This window comes from Artemia sp. Qi Xiang Cuo, chromosome 14, assembly GCF_049724085.1.
Source record: "Artemia sp. Qi Xiang Cuo chromosome 14, ASM4972408v1, whole genome shotgun sequence".
Lineage (NCBI taxonomy): Eukaryota > Metazoa > Arthropoda > Branchiopoda > Anostraca > Artemiidae > Artemia > Artemia sp. Qi Xiang Cuo.
In genome coordinates, this window is record NC_142807.1 from 59,660,721 (window position 1) to 59,671,045 (window position 10,325).

Here is a 10,325-nt window from a genome sequence, read left to right on the forward strand (position 1 = left end):
TTAATAGCGAGGGGTGTCACAGAGAAAGAATAAATTTGAGTAAATGTATTTCTTTTTGCGGTGGTTAGCTTTCGATGGTAAAAGAATATATTTTCGTTTTCATTGCAAAGTGATGTTTGTATTAGAGTGGTGGGGGGTGGATTTAGCTGGAAATATAGAGGGAAGGAATTTATCAAAATGGTATTTCTTTTTGCGACAATTTGGGGGTGTAACACAAGGGGGGCGGGAGGGGGATATTGTTAGACCCTAATTCGAAAATAACTTGTTTCTCTACTTCTATATAGGTTGCATAGGCCTAGCTTAATTGTCTGCATGAAACCGTTTTAATTTGATAGGAGAAAAACATCCGATTTTGATCTGAGAAACCTTTTACAGGAAGTGCTTTAAAAGGGTGACAGCTAATTTTAGGCATTTGAGCGATATTTTCATTAAAAATTGACAGAAGTCTGCGGTCACTTTAGCTTTAAATATAGAAGCACGTATAATGTTTTCTTTTTGCTTTAATTTGTTTGTAGGACAATGGTGGGGGGGGGTTAGGTTTTGAGGGTAAAAGAATATATTTTATGTTTACCATTGATTATAATGATGTTTGTATGGTATGTGGGGGGGGGGGGGTTTACCCGAATATAGTAGAGGGCGACCACGGAAAACAATTTTATTTTGAAAATAAAAATAATGAAAACAGAACTTACATGGTAAATTGAAGTTGCCAAGGCTTCAAGTTCATCAATAATTTCAAGTGTTCTATCCATTGTGTCACAATACTTTCTGATAATTTAATCACATTGCATGTCCTTTATATACGAAATCTCAGGGGTGAATTGTTATGTAACGGGGAAATCATATCTAACAAGCCCTCTGATTGGCTGAGAAGGAGGATGTATCCGACTCGCTGATTGGCTGAGAAGGAAACACATGATCTAACTGTTTCCGGGAAAGTCATAACATTGGTGAGAGCAACAACAACAAATACTATTTCTGGACACCATGACATTCGCCTCGTGCATGCCAAAAACAACAACAACAACAAATACTATTTCTGGATCATAACATTCGCTGAGAGCGTGCACTTACAAAAACAACAACAAATAAATCGACCTTGACATTCGCTGAGAGCGTGCACTTAAAACATCAAATAAATCGACCTTGTAAAAAGAGGTCATTGACCCCATTACCCACGTGTTCTCCCTAATGACTCTATGCCCTTATTTGGAGCCCTGTCAGTATTCTATGCCCATAAAAGGAGCCCTGACACGACTGGTACCCCCTCCTCTACTATTATCAAACAAAATTTGTCCTTATTATTGCCCCCTCCCAAGAAAAAATCCTGGCTATATGTCTAGGTTAATCCATATTGCCCTGCTGACCTCCATCCTCTTTTGAGGAGATCTTAGAAAATGGCTTTTTAAAATAATATGAAAAGCATAATAATCAAACAGTTCGTGGTAACGAACTGTAAGTAAGGAGCGACCTGGCTCAATGGTAACCGAAACTCTAAAAAACGGATTTTTGGAACCAAGAGATACATCAAAAGAATCAAATTTTAATTCTGATTTCAAATATATAAGTTTCATCAAGTTTAATTATACCCATCAAAAGTTACGCGCCTGAGAAAATTTGGCTGATTTTCGAAAAAAAGGGGAAAGACCCCCTAAAAGTTATTGAACCCTAATAAAAATCACACCATCACATTCAGCATATCAGAGAACCCTACTTTAGAGGTTTCAAGATCCTATCTACAAAAATGTGGAATTTTCCATTTTTTGCCAGAAGAAAGGTCAGGGATGCGTTTTTATTTGTTTTTTTTTTTTTTTCTTTTTCCCAGGGGTAATCGTATTGACCCAGTGGTCCTAGAATATCGTAGGAGGGCTCATTGGAACGAAAATTAAAAGTTCTAGTGCCCTTTTCAAGTGACCAAGAAAATGGAGGGCAATTAGGCCCCCTCCCATGCTCATTTTTTTCCCAAAGTCACCCGATTAAATTTTTGAGATAGCCATTTTGTTCAACATAGTCGAAAATCTAATAATTATGTCTTTTAGGATGACTTAATCCCCCACAGTTCCCAGGGGAAGGGCTGCAAGTTATGAACTTTGCCCATTGCTTACATATTGTATTGGTTATTGGGAAGTATACAGACATTTTCAGGAAGGATTTTTTTCTGGTGGGGGGGGGGGGTGGCTGGAGGAGTGGGTTACTCGGGAGAATCTTTCCGTGGAGGATGTTTCTTTGGGGTAAGGGACATTTCTACGAAGGGGGTGCCGGGTTTCCAAGCATTATTTAAAATAGGATAAGAAATTAAATTTAAAAAAAAACATGTTTTTTCAACTGAAAGTAGGAAGCAGCATTAGAACTTAAAACGAACATAAATCCTAATGTATATTAGGGGGTTCTCCCCCAAGTCAATACCTAACTCTTAACGCTACAGTTTTTCTTAGTGCTTTCAAAAGAGCTATCTATTCTAATTAAACGGCCTTTGTGATTCAGGGGTTTGTGAATTAATTTTTTTTTAACTTTTAACGTAAAGAGCCTGGTATTGACTAAGGGGAGAACCCCCTCATATACGTAATAACATATACGTAATAAAAAAAAACAATAAAAAAAAACAAGCGATACGGCTCAATAGTAATCGAAACTTTTAAAAACCGAATTTTGATGTCAATAAATGTATCAAAAGAATGAACTTATAATGTTGATTCTAAATATATACATTTTATTAAGTTTAATATTACTCATCAACGGCTACGAGCCTGAGAAAATTTACCTGATTTTTTTAAAAGGGGGAAACATCCCCTACAAGTGAAAGAATTTTAATGAAAATCACACCGTCAGATTCAGCGTATCAGAAAGCTCTATTACATAGGTTTCAAGCTCATATCTGCAAAAATATGCAATTTGGTATTTTTTGCCAGAAGAAAAATATACGAATATAGAACTTCTTTATGTAGGTTAATTTATAAATTACGTCTGAAGCAAATTCAGAAACAGCCATTAAGCAAAAGAAAAGTAAAAATGTGATTTAAATTTTGTTTGCTTATTCAATGACAGTGAGCCAAAATAAAAGCTGCATTAACTAAAAAACAATCAGAAATTCAATTAAAAAAACAAGTATTTTAAACTGAAAGTAAGGAGCGACATTAAAACTTAAAACGAACAGAAATTATTCCGTCTGTGAAAGGGACTGTCCCCCCCTCAATGCCTCGTTCTTTACGCTAAAGTGTGACTCTTTCTCATAAATCTATTTTTTTAAACAATAAAAAACTTTAGTGTAAAGAGCGAGGCACTGAGGAGGGGACAGCCCCTTTCATATACGGAATAAATTCAGTCCGTTTTAAGTTTTAATGTCGCTCCTTACTTTCAGTTTAAAAAACTTGTTTTTTTTATTTAATAATGTTAGATGAAACCGTACCCAGGATTTTATCCTGGAATGTTATACGTATCTTCTTCCTCTTTAAATTGCAGCTGTAAACTTGCTGCTAAATTGCAGCACTCAGTAGTTGTTGCGTCAGTAGTGACGTACGTAAGCCCTAAACTACCTGAACATTTTATTATGTGATTACTATTTAAAATAATAATAATAATAATCTGTATAGGACGTAATAACTATATTATATTATGTGATTATTATACAATGAGTATTACGGGATATACCAGTTTTAATTCATGAAATTTTTGATGAACTGACCATAATTGGGTACTTTCCCATTATATGGGTCTCTAGGGTTAACCGCTGTAGAGTAGGCAATGATAAAACCCGTTTTTGACGTGTTAGCTGCTTTAGAATAGGCAATGATAGCGTGGTTTTCATTGCGTATACGGTATTAAACTGTGGTTTTTTGGGTTTTAGGAGGCGGGGGAGGTACCTAGGCTAGGTTAGATTACGTATTTAATATATGCTATGCTTTACCCCCCACCCCACCTAATTTGCATATATATATAGCCCAAATTTGTTTCTAAACTATTATATATTCATCCTATTTTATTTCATTAGCATTAATCAAACTTGACTTTTTAGAAAGGCCCATATAATGCGAAAGTACCCATAATTGAGAGCTAAAACCATCTACTGTATAAACAGATTAGAATTTAGAAATGCTGAAACATCGATTGATGGAACTACTTGGGAATTTAACCAAATATGAGCGAATCCATACACAACTGGAATTTTTAGTTTTTGGCATAAATATTGGGTTATCTTACCTCGAGGGCCTTACCTCGATCAGATCCTTTCTTTACAAACAACTGTTCGTCAATAATAATTGAAAAACTCAGGATGTACTTTTATTTTTCTATTCTGAAAATTTTAAATTAAAATGAAACACACATATTGAAGAACAGGTAAAACTTTTCAATAAAACAGAGATATTTATTGTGTAACATATCACATTCTCAAGTACTGTAACCGAAATACTTCTATATAAAAATAAAATCAAGATAAATAATGGGAAGAATTGTTTTATGACTTCAATAGTTGTTGTCCTATTAGTTTTCAGGAAATTGTAAGCTGAAACCACCATCCCCTCTCCTCTCCCCAAGTTAAAGCTGTATGGACTTGTGATTCAGTTACAGTGCTCAAATTCTGGGAAATTCGATGATCTGAAAATAGTCGAGATCGGACGGTGGGGGCTAGTTTTTGGAGGGGTACGAAAAAACTTTTTAAAAAGCATCCAAAATTTGTTTATATACATTTTTGTTACGTTTTTATGAGTCAGACAAAACTTTGGGGGGAGGGATGAAACCCCGTTGTCCCCCCTCCAACCCTTGGTACGGTCTTGTTTAGATCCATTGCAGTAGAAGGAAATTAGAATTTTAAACTATACAAAAAAAAACTCAATTGAAGAAATTACTTGGGAATTTCACCAAATGTGAGTGAGTCGACACAAAAGCTGAAACTTAATCTTTACAAAAAGACAATGGAAGAAAGCAATTACTCGTGGACACAAAGTGATATTTTGCATGATCTATTACGCATTCTTATGTAGAATAATTTAATTTTTTTGTATTATTTAGCAGTTATACTGGAAAGTAACTCATTTTTTATGATGTAACACAAAATTATGTCATAATAAAAATACTGGTTTTTGATGAAAAGTTACCTTTGGCGTAAATATTCTTCTGGTTTCACAAATAAAGACATGGATATTTATTGATTCCCATGGATACTCACATAAATGTCCTCCGGGATCTAGGAAGGGAGGATAAATTTAAAGAATAATTCTAAGGAGATAAAACTGCATTTTATCTCCTTAGAAAAACGTTTTTTTTTCGAAGAGTTGGTTTTCGAGATTTACGAAATAGTCCATTTTTAAACGCTATTAATATTCTAGGATGAAAAAAGGGCTGAAAGATTCACAATTGTTCTTCGTGAAATATATACACTCTCAAGTTGTTCCTTACTTGTTATTCGTCGAATATTTAAATTATCTAAATTGAAACTAGCTGATTTGAGAGTTGGACTCTAATTAATTGAGCTTAAAAACTAAATAACTGAATACAAATTTGCACATTAAAGAATCTAATTTAGCCAATTCCAAATATGTAAGATTTAATATAAGAATATTTCCACAATTCTAGAAAAAAAACTATTGAATTGAACATTTCTGAGAACCCTTAAACGGAGTCCTCTTTCTTAAAGAAAAAATTGTTCTTTTGTTAGAGTGTTCATTCTGGAGGCATAGAAGTATAATTAGAAGTAAAGATGAAGTAAAGAAAAGTAAAAGGAAAGTAAAGGAAGTAAATTAGAAGTAAAACTTTAGGGTTGAGGATTGCAGCCCATTATTACATAAGGTGATATCTCTTCGTTTCCAGTGGTGTCAAATTCATGAAAATGTAGGGTCAAAATGTATTTTTCAAAAGAGGGGCGTTTTTTTCAAATTTCTATTCAATGAAACTACCAAAAAAGGCATTTTCAACGAAAATGCCCTCCCAAAATGGCATTTCTCAAATTCTAGGGAATGCAGGGGGAATCCAGGGGGGGGGGGCAAAAGTGCCCTATGATTGATTCCACTGTTTGTTATAAGTTCTAACCTTTGCCTTTATTTTCACTTGAAAAAAAAACTTGTCTGTTCAGTAGTTTTCATTCCTTTTTAATATCACGAGTTAAAATGACATTAAAATGACATTAAAATGACAATAAAATGACATTCGGCTAAATATGTTGATGAAGGGCTGATACATCGTGACAGATGTATCTCTTTATAAATATTTTCGTGAAGATTCATATATAAGTACATTTTTTCTTTTTTATTTATTTGTGTTTTTTTGTTGGTTTTTGCTATATATATGTTCCGTTTTTTTTCCTATGGCCGATGGCTTTTTTTGGAAATACAAACATATATTCAGGCTTATTTGGGCCGAAAATGCAAACAAGTGAAAACAGAAAATTCTTCAGGTAATCATAAAAACCTCGAGATTTGAGAGGTGGCATGGGTCTAAAGTCCTTCATAAACATAACTTGGGGAAGAATGTTCTAAAAAAATGTGGAGGTTCTTTCTGTTACTCCGTTACCGGTACAAATGAAAAAAATTATATTATTGTACACGAATATGACCTATCACCGAAGCCAACATATAAGATGGAAATCCGCATTGAACGATTAAATTTCTTTTTTAGATAGAACCGGGCCGAATAAAATACAAAAGTCGACCGAATTAAAAAATATATAAGTAAAGTGGGCCTATATCCAAGATACCTGTAAAAAGGAAAAGTAATTTCAAGACAATTGCAAAAGAGGTCATTAAGCAATTAAAATTATTGATAAAAACATGCTTTAAAAAGGAGGTACTTCTCAATTAGCTGGAACCCTCGCGATATATTGTATACGGAAGATGCTTAAGAAACTAGTCAAACGGGTTTCTGTCAACAGAGAATTGTATTGCAAACCGTGGTTTGTCATTGCGTTTACAATATTGAAACTTCTGTTTTTTGGGGTTTAGGGGAAAAAAGGTACCTAGGTTAGGTTACGTATATGCTATGCTTTACCCCCACCTCCCTAATGCGCAAATATATAGCCCAAATTTGTTTCTAGACTACTATATTTTCATTATTATTTTTTTTTCATTAGCATTAACCAAACTTGACTTCTTGAATGGGTTTTAGCTAATTAACAAGTACCAAAAAAGTATGCTTTCGTAGTGAGTTTTAAGCGCTTCGGGAATTTTATTCAAACGTTTCCAATACTCCCCTTCTTAGAATGACAGTTGGAGGTACGGTCGAAACGACCAGTAATTTTTTTTATGGATGAACAATATAAAATTTTCTCCATTTTACGTGTTTGAAAACCTAAAATAATGGAAGGACAAAAAGATGATTATTTCTAAAGTCAGCCCATAATTATGTAATTAACGTCATGATAATTTCGAAAAAAAAACATTTTCTATTTGTTCGTCTGATTTGAATAGATATTTTCTTTAACTAATTTTAATTATATTTTTTTCTAGAGATACCTTCGTCTTCGGTTGCCGACAAGACCTCAAATAAATCTAGTCAGCCGGTTTTTGTTACCAACCATGAGCCAGACACGTCAAATTCAAACCCGCCACAACCCCCAAGCATTCGATCAAAAGTCAAATGTTTCAAAACAGCGTCAAATTCCTCAGCTGACACTAGTGATTATCATTTGTATGAGGAAATTGTTTATGAATTAATGACTTCAAATTCCAAATCAGAACCAGACGAGCCCCCTCCTTTACCTGAACGGCCTAAGGCTCTGAAGAACTCTAAGCAGAAGAAGAGGAATAAATTATTTCAGTTTATCCAAAAAAGAAAACAACCACCATCAAATGCAAATGTGGATGATGACTATGGCTTCTGCTCAACAGCCAAAAAGTGAATATGGTTTCATTTTTCAAAAATATACAGAATATTTAAAACTTCGTGACAACAGTGAAAGTTTTTAATATTTAAAACGGGGGCGTAGCAAGGATACAACTCGGAAGGAGTTCGACTCATTTCAGAGTTTTCAACAGTGAAAAGGGTCTTTTTAGCCACTGTGTGTGTTTAAAGTAAATATTTAACCGAAGTTTTCAAGGCTCAACTCTTAAGAACCCCCTACGGCTGCGCCACTGGTATATTAACCAATAATTTGTTCAGTACTGAAGAATCATCTTGCTATGAGACAGGTTAGCAAAATATCTTTCGAATCATAGTTTGGCAGAAACTCCATTCTCGACGGTTTTCAAATTTCTGGTTGTCCTGGTCTGTGTACTGTATTGACCGTTATTTTTAATATAAATTTGTGTTTTCGCAGTTGTTGGTCTCTTTGTGTCAAAAATGTACAAATATAAAGAAATTGTTAGTCAAAATGTGTTTAGCAGGCTCCGGAAAACTTTCTAGATTTCAGAATGATTATCGTCAACAATGTCGCGTGGATGAATTTACCAATTTGTTGGAGGAATAAATACATCCTGATGGGTCAAAATCAGGCTTGTCTTGTTTTTGCTTTATGCTAACTAACGAAATGGTAGGTAAATCATGAATTAAAAGTTTTAACTTTTCTTTCAGAAGAGTTATTTGTAATATTTCTATTTGCCAAGATAAAAAAGATATATTTTCCAATAAAAATCATTCAACAAACACCAAGTACTGACCCCTGCAACAGCGGCGTAATTTCGTCAAAATCCTGGGAAGGGGGGAGGGGGCTAAGTTGAAGCCAATTTTCACATATCCAGTAAAAATGACATGGAAAAATGAAAAATGAGTCATTCAGAACAATAAAGGCGAAGATGCACTAAAGAAAACTGACAGGTTTCTCTGGATGCTTGAATTATGTAGGCTTATCCTAATTTTGACAAGATTTTTGATTACACTAAATTTCAGCTGGGGGGGGGGGGGGAAGTAGGGTCTAGAGGAAACAGTTGCCCCACTCGCCCCATAGCAAATTTCGCTCCTGCTTCACAAAGGCTCCATGAGCTGTGAAGGAGAAGTGGATTCATTAATTTCTGTAAAGGCCGGTACACAGTGAGATTTTACTAATAACGAGGTTTTTAACTAGCGTTAATTTGAGCCAATAAGAATTTTCCATAGAATTTGTCAGCCAATCCAAAAATTATATGAAAAATTGGATTGGCTAAAATTAGCGCCAGCTAAGCTCGATATTAGTAAAAACTCATTGTGGATGCACTCTACCATTATCTGTCTTACCTATCTAAGAAACGGTTCACCGACGAGGGAAGGTTTCACTGATAAAGAGATACACATCTTACCGTGAGAGGTATAAGATAAAACTCCCGGAAATGGAGTCGAAATACTTGGATTTTTTATTACTTAAAGTTGGTTTGAATGTTTTTTTTTTTTGTTCCAGTGCTTTCTTTAAATATTATACCCATTTTTCTCTTTGTCTTTTTATTTATTTGATCCTGAGAGAGTTATAAGACCTGATTTTTTACATATAGAAGCAATCGAGGGTTACTGCATGAAGCAATGGAGGGGTTATTGACGTTCAAAAATCCCGAACAACAGGTAGTGCGTACTAAATGTGTTAAAAGTGTGCCAATCATAGCAGAACTGTGTCACGCATACCTTAGCTGTGCAGCAAATGTGGCGCTTTGAGATACACACCAGGTAAGGGAAAGTAGGAAACCCTCTGAAGCATTAAAAAAGTCTTAACAACTATACATATTATAAATTTAGAGGTCACAAATAAATCTATTCATACGAGGCTGTCAAGTGTTTGGAAATAAACTTTTGGTTTCTTATCATGGCAAATCCGTCAAAAATTCGTCTCTACACTTTGTATCCCCTTCTGAAGTCACATTCTAAATGTCAATGCATGTCGACTGCTGGAATCACAGTAGAGAGGATATATTTTCTATAATGTGGCTGGAATTCAACCGGCGTTAGGACCGAGACCCACTTAGCATTTTTTTTTTTAGTGTAATTTTTACCGCCCAAAGTGTCCGTCTTAATACTATCCTATACATCTCTAAGAAACGCTCCGTAAAAAAAAAAAAAAAAAAAAAAAAAAAAAAAAAAAAAACGCTCGATAAGAAACGCCAATTGTCTTTTGGTTTTGAGTTGAACCATTCTCTGATTAATTTAAAAAACTTTTCCACAAAACACATTTTTTCAAAGAAAAGCAAAGAACTCAATTAAGCTAAGAATTAGCAAAATTACAGTCAAATAATTTCAGTCTCCATCAGCTCCTTCTTTTTTTGGATCTCGATGGCAAAATCATCGAAGGTGAACTGAATGTTCAAGATGTATTTACTTCATATTTTGCGAATATTGGTAAAAGGACCGCTTCGGCTGTTGGTTCTTATCCTTCAGGATCCAACTTCAGGTCTTATCTTGGGCCACCTTGTATGAAGTCAATGTTTTTGGAACCAGCG

General features: G+C 34.5%; 1 protein-coding gene across 1 annotated transcript in view; it reads left to right on the top strand.

Moving 5' to 3' along the window:
- The window catches only part of LOC148944706 (uncharacterized), a 50,045-nt gene extending 40,731 nt beyond the window's left edge, over positions 1 to 9,314 (top strand). Inside the window, exon 3 of the mRNA XM_089100077.1 lies at positions 7,437 to 9,314. Within this exon, the coding sequence (XP_088956203.1) occupies positions 7,437 to 7,828 (392 nt within the window). The 3' untranslated portion in view covers positions 7,829 to 9,314. The remainder of the gene's footprint in view (positions 1 to 7,436) is intronic.
- Positions 9,315 to 10,325: the final 1,011 nt, after the last annotated feature.